The sequence below is a fragment of the Lepisma saccharinum genome, chromosome 3 (assembly GCF_977018435.1).
Source record: "Lepisma saccharinum chromosome 3, izLepSacc3.1, whole genome shotgun sequence".
Taxonomy (NCBI): Eukaryota; Metazoa; Arthropoda; class Insecta; order Zygentoma; family Lepismatidae; genus Lepisma; species Lepisma saccharinum.
Genome location: NC_139231.1, coordinates 61,618,148 through 61,636,623, shown reverse-complemented (window position 1 = coordinate 61,636,623; position 18,476 = coordinate 61,618,148). Strand labels below are relative to the sequence as shown.

Below are 18,476 nucleotides of genomic sequence, written 5' to 3'. Positions count from 1 at the left end.
AGCTAGATTTACTTCTCTTAGCCTAAATAATAATTTTTCATTTTATTTATGCTAATGGAACCTAACCTAACATCGTAGTCATTCCTCATCTGACGTCAGAACTATAGGTTGCAGAAGTGAAGTGAAACAAGGCAGACCCGACCGGATGTTATGTCACATTACTACAAATGGCTGCCACCTCAACTAGGCAATTGTATGGCTGGTAGTGTTTCAATGGTTTGTGCACATATGGATTTTGAACAAGTCTCTTTATAATTTTCGTACGTGTGCTGCTGTAAATTATTGACGCAAACAGATACATTTATATATACATATATATACTATTTAAACATGGATTTAATTTTCTTCATATGTACTCTTCTTAGCATCCTGGGAGTATACGTGGAAGGTATCATGTTCCACTTACAACCGAACAGCCAGAAGTGTTTAAGGGAGGAACTACAGTCTGATGTTCTTGTGAGTGGAGAATATGAAGTGTCGGACGCTCCAGGTCAAAAAGTGGATTACATAGTACGTATTTTAGTTTTGGCTGTTACGTAAGTTTTTAAGAATAATAGTTGACGTTAGTCGATGACATTTAGATTTTGCACACACCCTTGACAAAAGCAGAAATTGGTACTATTATAGTATGGGTGAGACACCTATAAATTTTACTTTTAGCCGAAGTAATCAATCTGACCACTGAGATTTAGGTCCGAGTGAAATTGCTGCAAGACTGGAGAGAGAGAGAGAGAGCTATGGTTCACAACCACTGTGTTGTCCATTCATGAGTCAGTACCATCATGTATGTTACCACTTGATAGTAACCGGAAGAATAGTGAAAGTGGGCCAGTTAAGAGACTAACATTATTGGTAACAAGAAAAATCCACCCTTTCTTATGAAGGAACCAAATTATGACTTTCATGAGGGTGTACACTTGTGCAATGCATGTCTGCTCCGCACCATCCTATAGCTGAATTGCCTCACCTCGATAGGTTTCAAACTTGTTCATGATACTGTTAGTTCAATCATTAGTACTAGTTTACTATCCTTCGGACAGATTTCTTCATTTCTACAGAAGAAACTACTTACCGTAATAAGTTTCTGTAGTATTGTCTAACATCGGAAAGGTGTTTTGTGTGAAATTCAGGTAAAAGCAGTACTAATTTACTATCCTTCGGACACATTTCTTTATTTTTACAGAAGAAACTACTTACCGTAATTAGTTCCTGTAGCATCTTGTAAATTTGAAGAAATCTGTTCGGGCTATATCGCATATTTACCCAGATTTCTTCAAATTTGAAAGTTTGGGGCTCATTTGGGTGCAGGTGACTCCGGCCAATTTCTAACATGCCTTTAACAGGGAGTCTATAGAAAAGGCCAGGAAGCCGGAGCGGAGGCGGGGACGCATTAGCAGTAAAGGGCAATGGGTCAATTACCCCAGGGGCGGAGCCTGGAATCAGTGGGACTCAAAAATTTCAAACTAAAATAATTTTTTACTTTAAATTTCACACCGATTTCGGGATGGGTAGCCCCAAAAAACCATTCACGGAATGTTCCGCGAAGCAGATAGGTAAGTACGAATGTCAAAAATTAAAGAAACGAAGAATTTATAGGTGTCCGAAGGATAGTAAATATTTACCGTTGAAAATTAATTCTCCGACGGACAATAGCGTTCGGCGCGTACACCATCGTACATCATCACGCAACGTGATTGTGTTTTGTTCATGTTCATTGGGTATCCAGTGTTTCAAACTGTCTGTGTTTGCAACGAAAGTTAGAAACATGATGTGTCGTGGATGCGTGGTGAAATTCGTACTGGGTGTGGAAGATCCAGTGATTTTTTTTTAATTTAATTGAACACTGAATCGTGAAGAAAGGAAAGGAATGTCGAAAGTGTGGCAGTGAATGTAAGCTACTCGTTAGAAGGAATGGGCTGTGTGTATATGCCTAATATGACGTGTCATGGATGCATGGTGAAATTCAGTTAAGTTTTCCGTATCCTGGAAACAAATTTCTTCAAATTTAAAAGTTTGGGTCTCATTTGGGGGCAGGTGACTCCGGCCAGTTTCTAACATGCCTTTAACAGGGACTCTATAGAGAAAGTCGGGTAGCTCGGAGAGATGCAGGGCCATGGTAGCGGTAGGGCAGGTAGGTCAATTACTCCAGGGGTGTAGCACGGAATCGGTGGGAAATTTACTCAAAAAATTTCAAACGAAATTATTTTTTTTGTTTAAATTTCCCACCAATTCCGGGACGGATTGCGCCACAATACATTACAATTTTCTTTGTAAAACAATGCGAAAAAGTTTTTAAAAAAAATTAGATCAAATGAGCTTTGTTCACTGGTATTTCTTGGTTTCCGAATGTTGAAACACTGCATAACGAATGAAAATCGAAAAAACACAAGCACGACGCACGATTATGTAGGAAGGTGTATGCGCCATATTGTGTGTCAGGCAAGCGAAAAGACTACGAGAAAGAAGTATTCGTAATGCGAAAAATTGCAACTACTTTGATCAAAAAAACGTGAATAGACCTTAAAGAATGTTCCGCGAAGCAGATAGGTAAGTACAAATGTCAAAAATTGACAAAACGAAGAAATTATAGGTGTCCGGAGAATAGTAGATTTTTACCAGTGATGTGTGAATTCATTATAAAACTCGCAGCAACAGATGAAAAACTGCAGAGCTGGAATCAGTCTCGGCTAACATTTTTTTCCCCGTTTCTTCGAAAAAGAAAGACTCGAGTGCGTGTGCTTCATCGAAATCATCTGAGGCGGCAGCTGCAATGTTGGAGTCTAATAACACTTTTGTTACGACGGAAACAGTTTCCAGAGGCCGGAAATTTAAGGAAGAATGGTGCAATGAACTAGAAATAGTTCAAATTTGATCCCAGTGTTGGTGTTGCTAGATGTGAAACATGTGCTTCATTTCCCACCATATCAGATGGAAATTCAAAAGTTGTAAAAGTGTTTACTGGTCCGCTCAAGCTGGAAACTTTCAAAAAACACAATCAATCATCTCACCATAAAAAAAATGAGTTGCTGCAAACAGGGCACTAACTTAGGCAGAATCAGCCCCTTTGGCAGCATGTGGGAAGAAAATGAACGAAAAGATGTTTGCACACCTCAAAAGTGTTTTCACTGTAGCCTACTATGTAGCAAAAAATAACAAGCCGTTCTCTGATTTTGAAGACTTGTTAACATTAACAGACAAGCTAGGTGTTGAAATCAGTGGCGAAGCGTCGAGTTGCTAGGAGGGTAGCCACAAAAGTGCGATAATTTCCATTAGTTGCTTAAATCTGTAAAAAGAAAGGGAGGGGGCTATGTCATGGAGAGTGGTTCAATGTCTCTCCAGGCCACTTCTTTACTTGCCAGTGGCGTGATGTTTTCAAAAGTTTTGTTACCAGCCATCAGTACGATAATCATGTCTTAGACGTTCTCCTCCCACCGACGAGATGTCATCGATCTAGACTTTTGTTCATTTCGGTTTCTTTTGTTTGTATTTTTTCAACTCCTGATTTATGCACACACCTCCAGAAAGAATACCAATCATGAGATCGCGAAAATCCAACGAATAGTGCTCGAGCCCTGCTGTCAATTCATCATCACTTTTTCTCTAATTTTTTTATTTTTTTATTTTGCAATTGAGATGAAAATGGCTAGAAGAACCCCATAATTTTCGGATCAGTATGACGTTGGTGCCGTGAGCAGACAACGGAATTCCGCACTTTCAGCGACTGTCAGTTTGGTACGATCTACTACTGCCAACTTCGTTTTTTTTTTTTTTTAGCAAGACTTCCTCGCACCGAGGAAAACACCATTGTTATCTGTTGTCTAACTAAAGGAATGGTTGTAGTTAATTCCAGTCTTGGCTTTCTAGATAGATGAATTTCTGACATCTGTATGTGCAAGTAAACATAATTTAAATTTTGAATACCTTCGTCTCATTTGTTCTGCATTATGCTAATCGAGGATCAGGAAACATTGACATGACCACAATTAGGTCATCTGGCTTCGTAACGTGTTAGGATGACCACTATGGGGTTTTCAAGGAAAAACATAGGTAAAACTGACCTCTCTCATTCAGTGTGTATACTTCGCATCCTAGTTTGTTCTACCCCTTGTGTGAGTAGACACCTTTACGTGATAATAGAACATAAGATCCTTGTTTGGTTGGTTGATTTGGTGTTTCAAGTCCACTTTATGCACAGTAAGGCTAATTGGGACTGGACCTACAGTTTAAAGTGGGAACCAAACCACTATGTGCCTCCACCTGGTGTAGAACCCGGGACACCTTGATTACAAGGCGGTGATGCTATGATCCTTGTTTGGGACCCGGCAACACGACAGGTTACTATGTAACATATAAACAGGTTCGCCACTGGTTGAAAGAAAAAGTGAGTATAGAAATGACAAGACGTGTGCCGAATTTGTTGCTGGAGTACTTAGAAAAGAATTAATCAGTGAACTGCAAGAAAAAATAATGTAAGTTTAATGCTTCGCTTTGTGTGTTGTCAGTGCTACCTGTGTCTAGTGTTTCCTGTGAGAGGAGCTTTTCTTTAATGAACTTATTCCAAAACAATTTGAGGTCAGACAGCCTCAATAGTTTGATGTTTATCAACTCGGATGGTCCATCCTTGCAGGATTTTGATTCCACAAAATCAATAGATGATTGGTATTTTAGTGCCAAAACCACAAGGCATGTGCATGCCCACAAGGGGCACATTGCCACTGTGTAGAAAGGAGTTCACAATTGTGAGAGTTGTGAATTCACTTGACTGCCTTGTGATCTGTGACTTTTTGTAAATAGTGAAATTGCAAATGACTTGTACAGTGGGATCCATGAGTATTACCTTGCAAATTGTCCATCACCATGTTCGTGCACTTTATATGACCTAATAAGAGCTTCAAGAATTAAAAGAAAACTCAAAACAAGCTGTTGACAACTTCTGCACCAACATACATAAAAATCCATCACTTAAAAACAGACGGGATATAAGAGAAAAATTAATGAAAATAGTCATGGACAATTTGCACGGTAATACTCATGGATCCCACTGTACAGACAGTTGGGATCAATATTTTTTTACGCTATGTGCTGTGAATATGTCAGTCTGACTACATGTGTGCCCAATAAAAAAATTCTGATAAATTGGGAATATTTCTTCAACAAACTACAGTTAATACGTCAGTGGATAGCCTCTCAACACAAAAGTAAGTTTGTACCTTTTAAATTGCAATTTATAGCTCAAAAAAATGTATACATGTACATGATGTATTTGTATTTTTATTAGCCATTGATTTCTTTTTTTTCCTGAAACCTGGTTCTGAAGAAGATTTTTCGAATCCTGGTTATGCATATTTTTATTTTGTATTTTGTATATGTTAACAGTGTTTGTTTCTTAGCAGGGTGATATAACACTTTGTTAGTGTAATTGATACTTCTTTTCAAATTTTCAGGTTAGGGATTCCAAGGGTCATATTCTGTCTCAAAAGGATGACATTTCAAAAGGAAAGTTTACTTTTGTCACGGAGACGTTTGATACGTTTGAAATCTGTTTTCTTTCCAGAGTGCCTCCTAGTAAGTATTTGCTAAACTATTTCGTGATATTCATATGTATACAGTTTTTTTTTTTTTAAATTATTGTTCGGTGTTTTGCTCCTATATTATACTGAGTGCTAAATAACAACAACAACCAAAAAAAAATGGATGCAACAAAATTAAATCACATCATTAAAAGAATTGTGTTTAAACATAGTATGTTCTATAAAGAAAACATGATGAATATGATGAGACAGACCGAAAATTTATCGATTTATTCTTAGGGTTCAAGCCTCATGTAACTGGAGACAGTATTGTATCATCTGAGAATGGTAATCTTTCAAAAGTTGAGTACACAGCAAAAACACACGCTTATTTCTCTGCTTTTCATTGATATTGAAGTACAGTGGATTGATGAGTTATTTATTTTCTGTTGTGAATGATGTCAATAGCAAATATGGATTTGTTGAAAATCTATTTTAGGTGTACACTGGTCCATTTTCTGAACTGTTTGGAATAGGCCTCTCTACCATTACAAAAATTTTGCTGGCCCCCTGTGGCAGAGTGGTTAGCACAACACGCTACAACGCCAGTGTTCCCGGGTTTAAACCCTGACCTGGGCATGGTTGTATGTGAGTGTCCATTCATCAATTTCATCATATCATCACTCATCACCATCTTCGCAAATTAAACAAGGGTGGCACAAAAGGCGAAGGAAAAAGAAGCAAATCAATCAATCAATCTTTACAAAAATTTTATTTTTATTTTTCACATCATTCTAGAAGGATACAAGAATACAGTGGACTTTTTCTAATTTGAATTACTCTGTAATTGGAACAGAAGTTCCCCTTGAAATCATCTTTAATGATGTGACGTTTTTGTTCTTTCGAACCTTTTTCATGTGCCGTTGGAGTTCTGATTAAAAAGAGTCCATTTTACATGTAATTGATTACTAGGGGGCGGACTTTTGCATATTTGCATGTTTTCTTCCTTAAGGAAAATCCATATGCTCTCAACGGATTTATCCATTTCACTTGATGTGGATTACTTTGGTAAAGTTTTATAGTGCATATAAATGCATATTTGGGATGTTAGTGCATATTTTAGCTTAACGTGCATATAATTAGCATATATTGGGAATTTTGGAGCAAATATCATGTAATTGTTCGTTTCAAGTTTGTCTCCTTCATATCCCTGTTCATTGTGTCAGCATTAATAAATAGCGTACTTCGTCTGGTCTTGGGCACTAGTTGGGTCAAGAACATTCCAAACCTCATCTCGTAGCATTGCAGGTGGTCTGGTTGCGAAGATAGAGAAAACCCACCCTTTCATCAACCAACGAACAATCTTTCAGAGATGTGAGTCACATTTCCAAATTCCAGCAACCACACTGGGGTAGTGTTATTTGAAGATTATCTGTTAATGTGACATCTTGATAAATCTGCGAGTGTGTGTGTGTGGTGCAGAAGTGACAATAAATGCTCCAACATTGAGTAGAAGGCAAAGATGCGTTTACCACTGCCGGCAGAGTTATTTATTGTCAAGTATGCTCTAAACATGCAATACATTTCAGGTATTTAGAGTAGTTTTTGGTGTCAATTTACCATGTGCTGCTCAAACAGCTTTCATTTTTGGTAACAGAAAGCATTTGTTGCCTGCTTTGGCATGGACACTGTGAACTTATGTTAATTTTTGCGGACAATGCTGCTGTATAACCTAGTGAAGAATCATTCTGTTATTTGAGTACAAAATAACAAAACGGTAGAAACTAAGGGGATTATGTTCAGATGATGAAGGTATGCATTATGAGCATATTTTATTCTTAAATTAGACATAATAAGAATACAATAACATTTTGCAATTATGTCTGTCATTGGATTGCAGCTAAATATTGAAACAACATACTGGTGAGGATTAAACATGAGTTTTGGGTGCTTTTCGTCATGCAAGTAGTAGTGATTTGAAGTGGTAATTTTACTATTAAAGTAATTTGAAGGAGAAAGATGGCAGTCCTATAGGCTTCCAAATTTTTGTAACAGAAATCCATTATTTTAAACTTAAAAAAATAATTTCTTGGAAGTTTGAACATCTGCCCAGTGCACTGCTGTTATTTTTCACATTCACCGCCCATACTAGCTGAGGCCTTGTACTACATCAAAAAAAGGGGGGGAGGTTACCTTTTCGCCCACCAGTTGTAGCCTTATCTTTCCATGCTACTTTTTTTCTGTTTTGTATAGTCAAATACATTAGAGAAACTAATGATTCATTTTCATTATTCCTTCATTTCATTTTGTGTGTATCCGAGAATATACTCTTTGCGCATTGCATGTTCCATTCACATTCATGATTTTGCCATCTGAACTTTGTCTGTCTGTATCAACTGTTGGTATAAAGACAAAATTTCTTGAACTGATTGACTTACCCAATAGCACTTCAATGGAACTCAATTAGTGAAACAACAATTGATCCAAGATATCATGGAAACTATGAAATGTGAATATATAAAATTTTATTTTGATTGACATGTCCTTCTGTCTATGGAGGGGGAAGTGATACATTTGAAAGTCAACAATCCATACATTTTTAATGCTATCTCTGAAATCAATCATGCTATAAATAAGAAATGTGTCAAGTTGAAAGAATTATGAATTTCCTACTTCATTCATTTTCCATATTCTCTATCGGCTCATCTGTTTGTTCTAGCTAAAAATAGAAAGCAGCTGATATCTATTGATTTGTCAAACTACTACGGATGGAAGCATAAAATTCAGTGTACAGAAATTTCTACCTAACACTAATTTAACATGATATAAAGGATCTGATTGACTCACTGCTTGGAAACTGCAATCATAAAATTTCATCTGAAAGAGGTACCATGTGCTAATGAAGTATTTAATATCTTGTTCAAACTGTCTGTGTAAATGGTAACCAAAAAATTGACAACAATTGGTATTATAGTGACTTGTGTGTAACATATACAATTAGAAACATATTTTGTTGTAAAGTACCAATCAGTTGTCTCAATTTCACAGTGCAGGAAACTATGTATCCTAGAAAGATGAAATAATATGTAATAAAATCAGATTCAAATAGTGACATAAATTATCATCTCTATTTTTCATCAATGTTCTGATTAGTACCCATCATGCATATTATAGTTATATAGTAATGAGGCAAAATTACTGTTAGTCTAATTTCACGGGATCAGAAAAAAATATGAATAATTTTACTGATAGAACGATGCACTGATATCCTTATATTGACTGCACCAGCGGAGTAACAAATAATATGCCATGTGGGAATCCTGGGTTTGATTTCATGGTGGAAATGTTTCTGACAATATACCAGCATAATATTTTGATACATAGATATTATGCCAATGTTTTTAAAGTATCAAAGCAACATCATAAAAATTAAACCTCAGTATGTCAATATCGACATTTTTAAATTTGTTGGTCAAGTATGCATATGCATTCTATTGCATTTGACAGCTCTCGGCAACAAAACAATGAAAGTTAGAGGATTGAAAATTTTCCCTGCTCAGTTTCCAAATGACCTGGTGATCGTGTAGGAAATGGCACTTTGAGAGATGCTTTGTGATATGATAATCCATGTCATTGTTGTATCATTCATGGTGTGACTATCATTTTGTTACATAGTGTACTTATATTTAAGAGAGCGGATTTTAAAGGGAAAACTTTTCCTCTAAAAAGGACAAAAATGGAAAATTATTTCCAAACAAGGGGGGAAAAGGACTAGTTATTTTGCACTTCACTAAAATACAATTTTAAATGAAAGCGCAATATATATCATCCAAATATAAAAAGGGATACGTTAAGTTTTGAATTAATGCATCCCTTTTCATATATAAATGGTATATATTGTGCTTTAATTTAAAATAGTATTTTTAATGTAGTGCAAAAAAACTAGTCCTTTTTAATTTCCTTTTTTTGAAGGTAAAGTGCAGCGAATAATCTTACCACATTCCATAACTTGCTGCCACTTGTACCTGGCTTCGCCATTTCACCGACACTCAATACTGACGCCACTGTCACACAGTTAAGTTAAAACTATTCTAAAAAACTTCACATTAAAAGTCTTAATTCTAGCAGATAAGTAAGTACACTTTCAACCCAACAGGCATGCCGCTTACAATGTGTTTGTTGCTGCGTAAGCCCAGATGGCATTGTTTCAACAATAGCTGCAACATACTCCCAACACACATGGACGGAAGTTAAGTGCTTCTTTGCTTTAAACTGCACTAAATAGAGAATTGTTGGATATTTTGTTTAGGGAAAAAAAAATTGATATCTTGTCAATTAAGGGACCAAGGAAGATGTTTTTATTTTAAAAAGGTGAAAAAAGGAATGTAGGCTGAAAAACTAGTCAATAAAGGGACCAGTAAGAAAAATGTTTTAAAGGAAGGAAATATGGGCTGAAAAAAGGAAAAAGAGGGAAGTCAAAACTACGTAATCTTGTTGATGGAAGATAATTATCAACACTTGTTATTTATTCCATGAGCCGTGGTGAAAAATAAGAAAAAGGACTTCCTTTTAAAATCCAGTCTCTACTTATACTATATGCATTCAAGGTGAGACAGACAAAAATTACATAATGTTTATAAATCAAGAAGAATTTGCAAGTAATTTTATTTGAATTTTGGTTTTAAGTCCACTTTATGCTCAGTCCGGGACCTGTTGATTACAAGGCGACACGTTGCCACTACACCATCATGGAGGCCTGAATTTGTGAATGAGACAGATCTTTACAACTAGAGAGAGAACCATGATCAAGGCAGGCATTTACAACTCAGGACAGAACCTAAAATTATTGATTTTGTTTATTATACTTTGCGTTTCTGCCACTTTTGGCTAATTACAAAGATGAGGATGAAAGGACGTGCCCAAAGAACACTCATGTTCAGGTCAGGATTCAATCCCAGGACACGGGGCAGAATTTAAAATTAAAATGTCAAACACCTTGTTGCATACAAGACGAGTCCATTGGTCCATTGATGGTGTGTGTGTGTATATATATATATACACACACACACACACACATATATATTTTTAAAATTCATCATACATGTTTGTAATGCTCATAACAAGTATATTTTCTGTAGCAAGAACATGTCAAGTAGTAGATATCAGTTGCTAGGATAAAATAGACTACGATGCCAGGGGTCCCAGATTTGAATCCCCGCCTGGACATGGGTGTTCCTTGTGAGTGTCCCATCATCACTCATCCTCATTGTCGTGATTAGCCAAAAGTGGCAGAAAAGCGATGATAAGTACCAAAAATCAAATCAAATCCAAAGCTATGTTAAGACATGGATGTACGTTTGTTCTATTACTCATTTTATTTTTTCATTATTTATCCTTATGGTTATTATTTACTAGGAAGGTAGAGAATCCTTTAATTATATCTAAAATAGATCTATACAGTGTAAATTTTCATGCCTTCTTTCTTCCTGTTTTAGCTCAAAGAGGGATGAATCAGGAAGTATCCCTTGTGACAAAACGTGGAATTGAAGCTAAGAGTTACGAAGGGGTAAGTCAGTGTAGTGGTTTCAAGATGCATTAGTCTACAGTATTTAATATGAGATTTTTCCGCCTTTGTCTCTCTTGGTCATGAACCTCAAAGGATTATATATAATTTTTTTTAGTGTACAAAAGTTTTCTATAAATGATATTTTCAGTAAAGGTTATTAGAATAGGGTCATCACAACAACGTGATGTGTGATTTAAGTATCATGTAGGTCAGCAGAACTCTTAATAAATAATAATAAATACCCCAGGTGCTAGTTTTTCCTACTCTTTCTTAAGGTAGAACTTTTTCTTCATCTTTTTTCATTGATAATATATTATAAAATATCTCTGTGGCATGTGTTCGGATAAATTCTTATTTGCAGTAATTTTTTTCTTTTTTCTTATGGCTTTTTGGGCTTCCTTTGTTTGGGATGATGTTGGCCATGGATGCAGCTGGTAAAGTGGTTGAATGTTCTCTGCTTTTTTGCTTGAGTGTGGGGTGCTTTTCATCTGTTGCGTAGTTCTTAGCATGGATCAAATAAATATATTTTTAAAGCATGTTATCTTTCTTTAATTTGCTCAGTATAGGTAGTCATACAGCATGCTTATTACAGTAGATACAGACCAACATGAACATGTTGCATATATGGCCAGCTCAATAACTAATTCTATGAAGCAAGACTGGAATTATTGTATTGATCATGGTATTCAGAGTACCACAATTAATAGTTTTAACCTTGGCAGAAAAAACTGTTATTATTTTTTAATAAATATGCATCTAGTAACTGACAATACACCATGACTCCTTTTATTTAATCAACAGGTTTCAATGTTTTACGTGATGTAAAATTTATTTCAAGATGCAGAAACCACAAATAACCAAGAGGTTTAACTCTTAACGTGTGACCATCATTCATCCAATTCCTTATCCGGAACAGTTTCACTGTTTTTCAACAAAATATATTTGTATGATAGAAAAGACTCCTAACCCAACATCATAAAATCTGAAAGACAACCATTTGCAAGGAATATACATGCACCTTGAAAATATCTATAATCTGCTACGTATTTGCAGAAATTAAAAGTATTTTTGTGTCAGTATCCATGTGACCAACAGTCTTGAATTTGTTATACCCTAGAGCACTTTAAAGTTTTGTTTAACAGATATCATTGCATGGGCACATTACTCTTCCGCCAAAGAAAATTGTAACAGCTTTAAACCTAACACTCCTAACCAAACAAAGACATAAAATCACTATCAGCAACAACATTATTATCTGATAAACAGTATCACACACATTACTTTGCCATAACACATCTCCACAAGCTAAAAGCAATAGAAAATATTCATAAGTAATGCAAATAAGGAGGGTCACCATCACTTAATGTACTTATTTTTAAATTGTTACTAAGTGTTAGATTTGTTCGTTTCTGAAAGTACCAAATTAGTTTTTCCATGTTCAAACCACCTGGATTAAATAAAAAAAAATCATATTTCTAATGTCAAATTTAACAATATTACAAATTCTACCATGTCTTTTACATGTAACCTTGAATAGTGTATAGTTTGAGGTTACTCATCCATAATTATTGATAAAATAATGGCAATGCAGAAAAAGAAGTGGGAAACAGGTTCTGTGTAATTAACAAGGAAACTTGTGATCAGTTTTACATGGAATTGAACTGCAGAAGCAATTGTGCAAATTATGAAATTTTAGGAAGAAAATCTGAGATTATCTCTAACAGTATAGGATTGGTATATTATTGAACAGACACACATGCCAAAAATAAATATATGCTATTGTCAGTAGATGATTTATTGTTGGCCAGTTGATGGTCCCTGTGTTACTTATGCAGATATTAAAACTATTAGATAATGCTGTGGGAATGATGAAGAGGAACATTACCATAAGGGGTAGCTGGTCTTCACAGTAGATTTTAATTTTTTGCCTATTCCTAGCAACATATATTTGTGGATAATAAAAAATTCAAATTATTAGTACAAAAATAATGACTACAGATTTGATTCCAATTCAGCATGTAAAATGAGTTTAGTGTTATGGTAATTTTATTTACCACAACACTAAACTATTTCGCACTTATTCAAAATAAAGTTGTTTTCTATATACAGTCTTGAAACTTTCACCTTTTTAAAAAGAAAATCATGTGCCATGACAAGTTGCAAAAAAGCCTGCTTTTTTGAATGGATGTTTTTTTTTCAATAAAAAGCAAACTTTTGGAAGGAAAAAGAAACGGGAATTTTGGCTTTTCTGGCTTTTTACCAATTGCGGCTAACATATTTCACTTGCAGTATCAGTTAAGGGTTTAGAGGTTTTGGAACTAGCTAAATATTTTTACGTGATTTAGCAGCCAGAAGACACATATTGGCCATTTCTTCTCGGGGTATTCGAAAAGTTACGCAACAGAGACTTTGAATGAATGTAACTTTTCTACAAACTGTGATGAGACATGAACCTTGCATTGGGTATTAACTTTGTCTATGTGGATATTTTTAAAACATTAAAAAAGAAAATGATCCTCTGCATGAACGTTCAGTGGGAGAAAAAATTAGTAAGGTGTAAAAAGTATTTTTATGAAGCAAAGAAAGACAGGCGAGAGCTCGCGAACAGTGTAGCTGCTCGGACGTGTAAACAAAAGCAGCTCCGGTGTGCATTGCTATCTATTCAACATATATGTTAATTGTAGTGCTCATAATAATAATAAAACATCTAAAAGCAAAAAACAAGGACTTAATCTAAAAAGTCTGAATTTGTAATACAAAAATGTGATTATTTTTTTGTGCATCCTTAATTGTGTTTTTCACGCTTTCATTGCATGCAAAATTCCATGTTCTTGAACTGTATTCCAGTATAATCCTGACACACAAAGTGAAAAAATTAATTAATAGAAATATTTAAATGAAAACTCTGCCAATCACTACATTTGGTGATGTACATTGCTTCTCTGTACTAAGTGAGTAGTCACAAGAGCTTAAATGCAAAGCTCAATATTTGTCTAAGGTAGTACTGGAGACTAACAGAGTAATAGAATCAATTACGAAAGAAGTAGCATGTAATATTAGAACAAAATATGATTGACAACAATTTCAATCCCATTCTTGCCAAATTTCCCTTAGGGTGGGTGGTTTATGTGGCTAATCATCTTGATTAGGAGAGACTGGTTGGTAAAATGGTTAAAGACTGAAGGTAGTAGGGGTGGAGATGAGACAGTCTGGTATATGCTATGTACTTTCTTTGACACTTTTTGTTTAGGAGTTGCATGTTACTTTTGTTCTGTAAGTTTCAACAAGTAGTTTTGAATATTAGCATCCTTCTTGTTTTTCACCACATGTTCAGTTCTTTCCTCTTTATTTTCTCTCTCTCTTTTTTTTTAATAACCAAGAAATCAAAGTGTGAAAGGCCACATGGTTTTCCATTAGAAATTCAAAGAATAATCTTGGCTCCTGAGGTTCAAGGTTCGAATCCTAGCCTGGGCATGGGTCTGCCTTTGAGTGTGACTATTAATTTAATCTAATCAGCATTCATCTTCATCATCATAATTAGCCTAATAGGACAGAAAAGTGATGTAAAATAGGAAAAATACAAAAATAATGCTTATTAATGGAAGTTGTTTGTGTTCCCAAATTTGTGCTGTGTTTTAAAAATCTTCTGTGTTTATAAATTTGCATGTGTGTGTGCTTGTAAGTTAGTTGTGTATTTATAGTAATAAAATAGAGAGTACAACCTACCCATGCTGATAGAAAAAAGGAATGACAGCTTTCCCGGATACTAAGGGTTTTCTTTCAGAAGTAGTAGATGAAAACGTGGAAAACATAAGGTGAAAGCAGCTGGCAAGAAGCAATATTGTCTGCCAGAGGTGAATGATGACACATTGCCCTTCAGAATCCTTCAAGGAAGACTCGTTCAGGTTTCATTTAGTCTGCTTTCTCAAATGCCAATATATATTTATATATATTTTTTTTAACTACTAGAGGGTCATTATATATTTTATTATACTATTATGAAGGTGGTGGCAACATACATAATTGTGAGGACCTTTTATACATTCCATTTCTTTGCATAAGTTTATCATATGACAGGTAACAATTTTTGTAAGTACAGCACTTAAAGAAAGAAACTGTGATTATTGTTGTATAAAAAGTGTTGTAATGTAGAAGTGTTGAGAGAACCATGGTGAGCATATTAAAGTTAATAGTAAATTAAAATATTCTTCTATAGTGCCATGATCGTAAGAATGATATTTGGTTTTGTCTGTAAAATGTTAACATTTCACGTACTAAAAAATAGGATCACATGTAAAAACCTCTGACGTGTTGGGAAGTATATTCAATCAGTTTGAACTTAAGAAACACTTACCTTACTACTCAGGATTAGACACTTAAAACATATTGCAAGAAAGTGAAAAAAAATTACAAGAAATAATTTTTAACTTCTTTGTTATTTGTTTTAATCATATAATTGTACATACCCTTCATGTAACATGACTTTAAACTTGTTGGAACATTGCGAGAACTTATTAATTGAACAGGAGTAGATAAAATTGCATGCAGGGAAGTTATGCTACCAGTGGAGCTGTAGTTTGGGAAACTGATAACATTGTTGTGTATACTAGGGTTGAGCTGATACTGATGCATTTGATTGTATGATTTACAGAGTATAAATCAAATGTCGGAGGCTTTTCTAAAAAAGAACAACTTCAATTAGATTTTGAGTTAACAATGTAAAGAAACATATGAAAGAGAAACAGTTTTTTTTTTAACAGTCCTCAGTTACATGCCATCAACAACTTAAATTTGTCTTAGGTAGTGGTGTTGCTGGACAAGTACAAGAAATAGCAGTCATGTATGATCCATATGTGCACACTGACACAAGTGTGTTACGAGTAACTTAAGAAATGTAATTATTGAAAAATGAAGTCACAAATTGTGATTATCTGCTGGTATGAAGTTGACAAGTTTTTTGTATCCTCAGGTGGGAGAAGCAGCTAAATTAAAACCCATGGAAGTAGAGTTGAAGCGTTTGGAAGATCTGTCCGATGCCATTGTTCAAGATTTCTCACAAATGAGGAAGAATGAAGAAGAAATGAGGGATACAAATGGTATGTTGGTTTGGTATCACTTTCCTGCTGTAGATTCTGTACACAAATTGTTATCCTTAAAATTTGTGCACTTGTAAGGAGCACAATACAGATTGGGTGTGTAGAAATTTTAACGATAAATACAGGTTCAAACAGGACTCAAACCAAGGTCTCTGGCATACCATGCCATTGCTATACCAACTGAGCCTGCCCTAGCTTTTCACTTCTGCTGTTTTTACCTGTGTGGAATTGTTGTGGTCAATAATACTGCAACGGGATCTGTAGCCTTCGTAACATTGACGATGTCAATGGTGCGTAGAATCTCACAGCATGGAGCTTGTATGTGAACTCCTTCTTATGTAAGCAATTTAATAGAGAAAAAAACATGCATTTCATGTAGAAATTCTATTTATCTTCCTTGTTCTGTTTCAGAATCTACAAACAGCCGAGTGCTTTACTTCAGTATATTCAGCATGTGCTGCCTGCTGGCTTTGGCCACATGGCAAGTATTATATCTCCGGCGCTTCTTCAAAGCCAAGAAGCTCATTGAGTAAGCCCTGTGCAATCAAACAAAGTAGTTGAGGAAGAAGTTATCGAATGTAAAAACAGCTGAGTGATTTTTTCTTGAATGAGATCCAAGAAACACTGGTGCCTGACTGTTAATTTGTTGTTCCAGAATTCAGTGGTAAAGGTGTTGGTTATACAAAATAACAATTGCTTACAAAGTTGACACTTTCGAAGTGCTTATTGTGGAAGGATGCACGTTGCGGATGCTTGTTCTTGAGTGAGAGTGAATGAATATTTTGTGTTGAATATCACTTTTCACTAAATTAATTAAGGTTCACGGTAAGAGGACTTAACTGGCAAAAGAAATTGTATTTGTTGATTTATTGTTTCATGTGTCACTTGTAAGTTTGCATTTAATTTGTGTGTGGTAACAAGTCCTTTACAGTTCTTTCACTAATCACCAATACCTTAATTGTTTGTCTTTAGAAGAATTTTTTTTCCTTCTTTTGCTTTGTTTGCAGAAATAAATGGATTGATTTTTAACTATGCAGTTTTTATACACATATAGTTGTCTATTGCTTCAATACAATTTAATTACAATCAGTAGAGATTTACTGGTGATAAATAAAAATTCACAATTTGCATACAAAACATACCACATATAACATGACATTTCTATCTTATGGTGAATCCTTTCTCAAATTTGATCTACTTATTTATTTATTGAGAAAATTCCAGATACAGCACAGTTGGACATTTTACACTGAAATTGTCAACAGTGAAAATGCAATGATAATAATAAGCAAAAATAATAATAAAAGTAACAAAATAACACAAGTGAATAGCAAATTAACAAAAAATAAGTAAAAGATGGCACTATTTGATATTATTTACAAACATTTCTTCTAATAGATCACCAAAAGGCGAACTCTGAGGAAAATATATTGAATAATAATTCTCAAATAATAAATCTCAATAATAAATTGAGATCATTGTATTGTGTGGCAAGTCTGTAAAAGATAGATCTTTTTTGAATTTCTAGTCTAGGTTTTTTGTAAAAATAATCTTGTATTGGGAGTTGAGCACGTAGGTACTTTAAAGTGGAATTACTCAAGAAGTGTGTTGCAGCGGATTTTGCCATTCACAATTTTGTATAAATAACTGAAATCATTCTGCAAACGTTGGTGATAAGCAGTTTGTAAGTTTAGAAAAGACAAGAGATGAGGAGATGAAAAATTGCGTAACGAGGGAACCCTGTATCGAACTTTAGCTAGGAAGAAGTAAAAGACTGAATCGATTCTAGAGAGCTGAGTGGGACATGCCATGGACCAGATGGGAGAGCAGTACAATGTGAGGGCTGAGATTTCACTAATTTCAGTGAAACGGTACAGTAAACCTAAGAGACGCATGGCCTTTTTAGTCGTGCCTAAAATTTGTTCCTCAAATGTGAGCTTTTGGTCGAAAACAATACTTAGGTCTTTGTGAGAGAATACTGCTTGGATGTTATTGCCAGAGATGGAATAAGATGACTTTGAGTAGTACACTTTTCAGGATGTAATGTAAGGCCCGATGTCAGACACCAGGAAGTAAATGTTTTAATGTCATTCTGAAGGAGATGAGTATCGTCAGAAGTGGAGATTTCTCTGAAAATTTTAGTCATCTGTGAAAAGAAGATAGTTACTAGAGGGAGCTGTGATATGGTCAGCAAGGTCGTCGACGAATAGTATGAATAAGAGAGGTCCTAGAACACTGCCCTGTGGAACTCCAGAGAGGACAGGAAGAAAGTTAGATACAGTCCCTGGAAGAAGGACACGTTGG

At 35.1% G+C, this 18,476-nt stretch overlaps 2 protein-coding genes across 2 annotated transcripts in view; one reads left to right on the top strand and one right to left on the bottom strand.

Moving 5' to 3' along the window:
* LOC145985815 (uncharacterized) overlaps positions 1-18,476 on the bottom strand; it is an 80,822-nt gene that overhangs the window by 15,802 nt on the left and 46,544 nt on the right. The window lies entirely within an intron of this gene.
* bai (Transmembrane emp24 domain-containing protein bai) lies at positions 148-17,201 on the top strand. Its single transcript, XM_083118662.1, has 5 exons — positions 148-510; positions 5,445-5,565; positions 11,006-11,076; positions 16,046-16,172; positions 16,584-17,201. The coding sequence occupies exons 1-5, from the start codon at positions 331-333 to the stop codon at positions 16,703-16,705; spliced, it is 621 nt and encodes a 206-aa protein (XP_082974788.1). The 5' UTR covers positions 148-330; the 3' UTR covers positions 16,706-17,201.

What these genes read in the sequence shown, in the direction of transcription:
- bai (XM_083118662.1), top strand. Translation starts at nt 331, where the DNA reads ATGGATTTAATTTTCTTCATATGTACTCTTCTTAGCATCCTGGGAGTA. An exon ending in GTCAAAAAGTGGATTACATA is followed by an intron (nt 511 to 5,444) that starts GTACGTATTTTA and finishes TCAAATTTTCAG; the next exon opens with GTTAGGGATTCCAAGGGTCA. An exon ending in AGAAATGAGGGATACAAATG is followed by an intron (nt 16,173 to 16,583) that starts GTATGTTGGTTT and finishes GTTCTGTTTCAG; the next exon opens with AATCTACAAACAGCCGAGTG.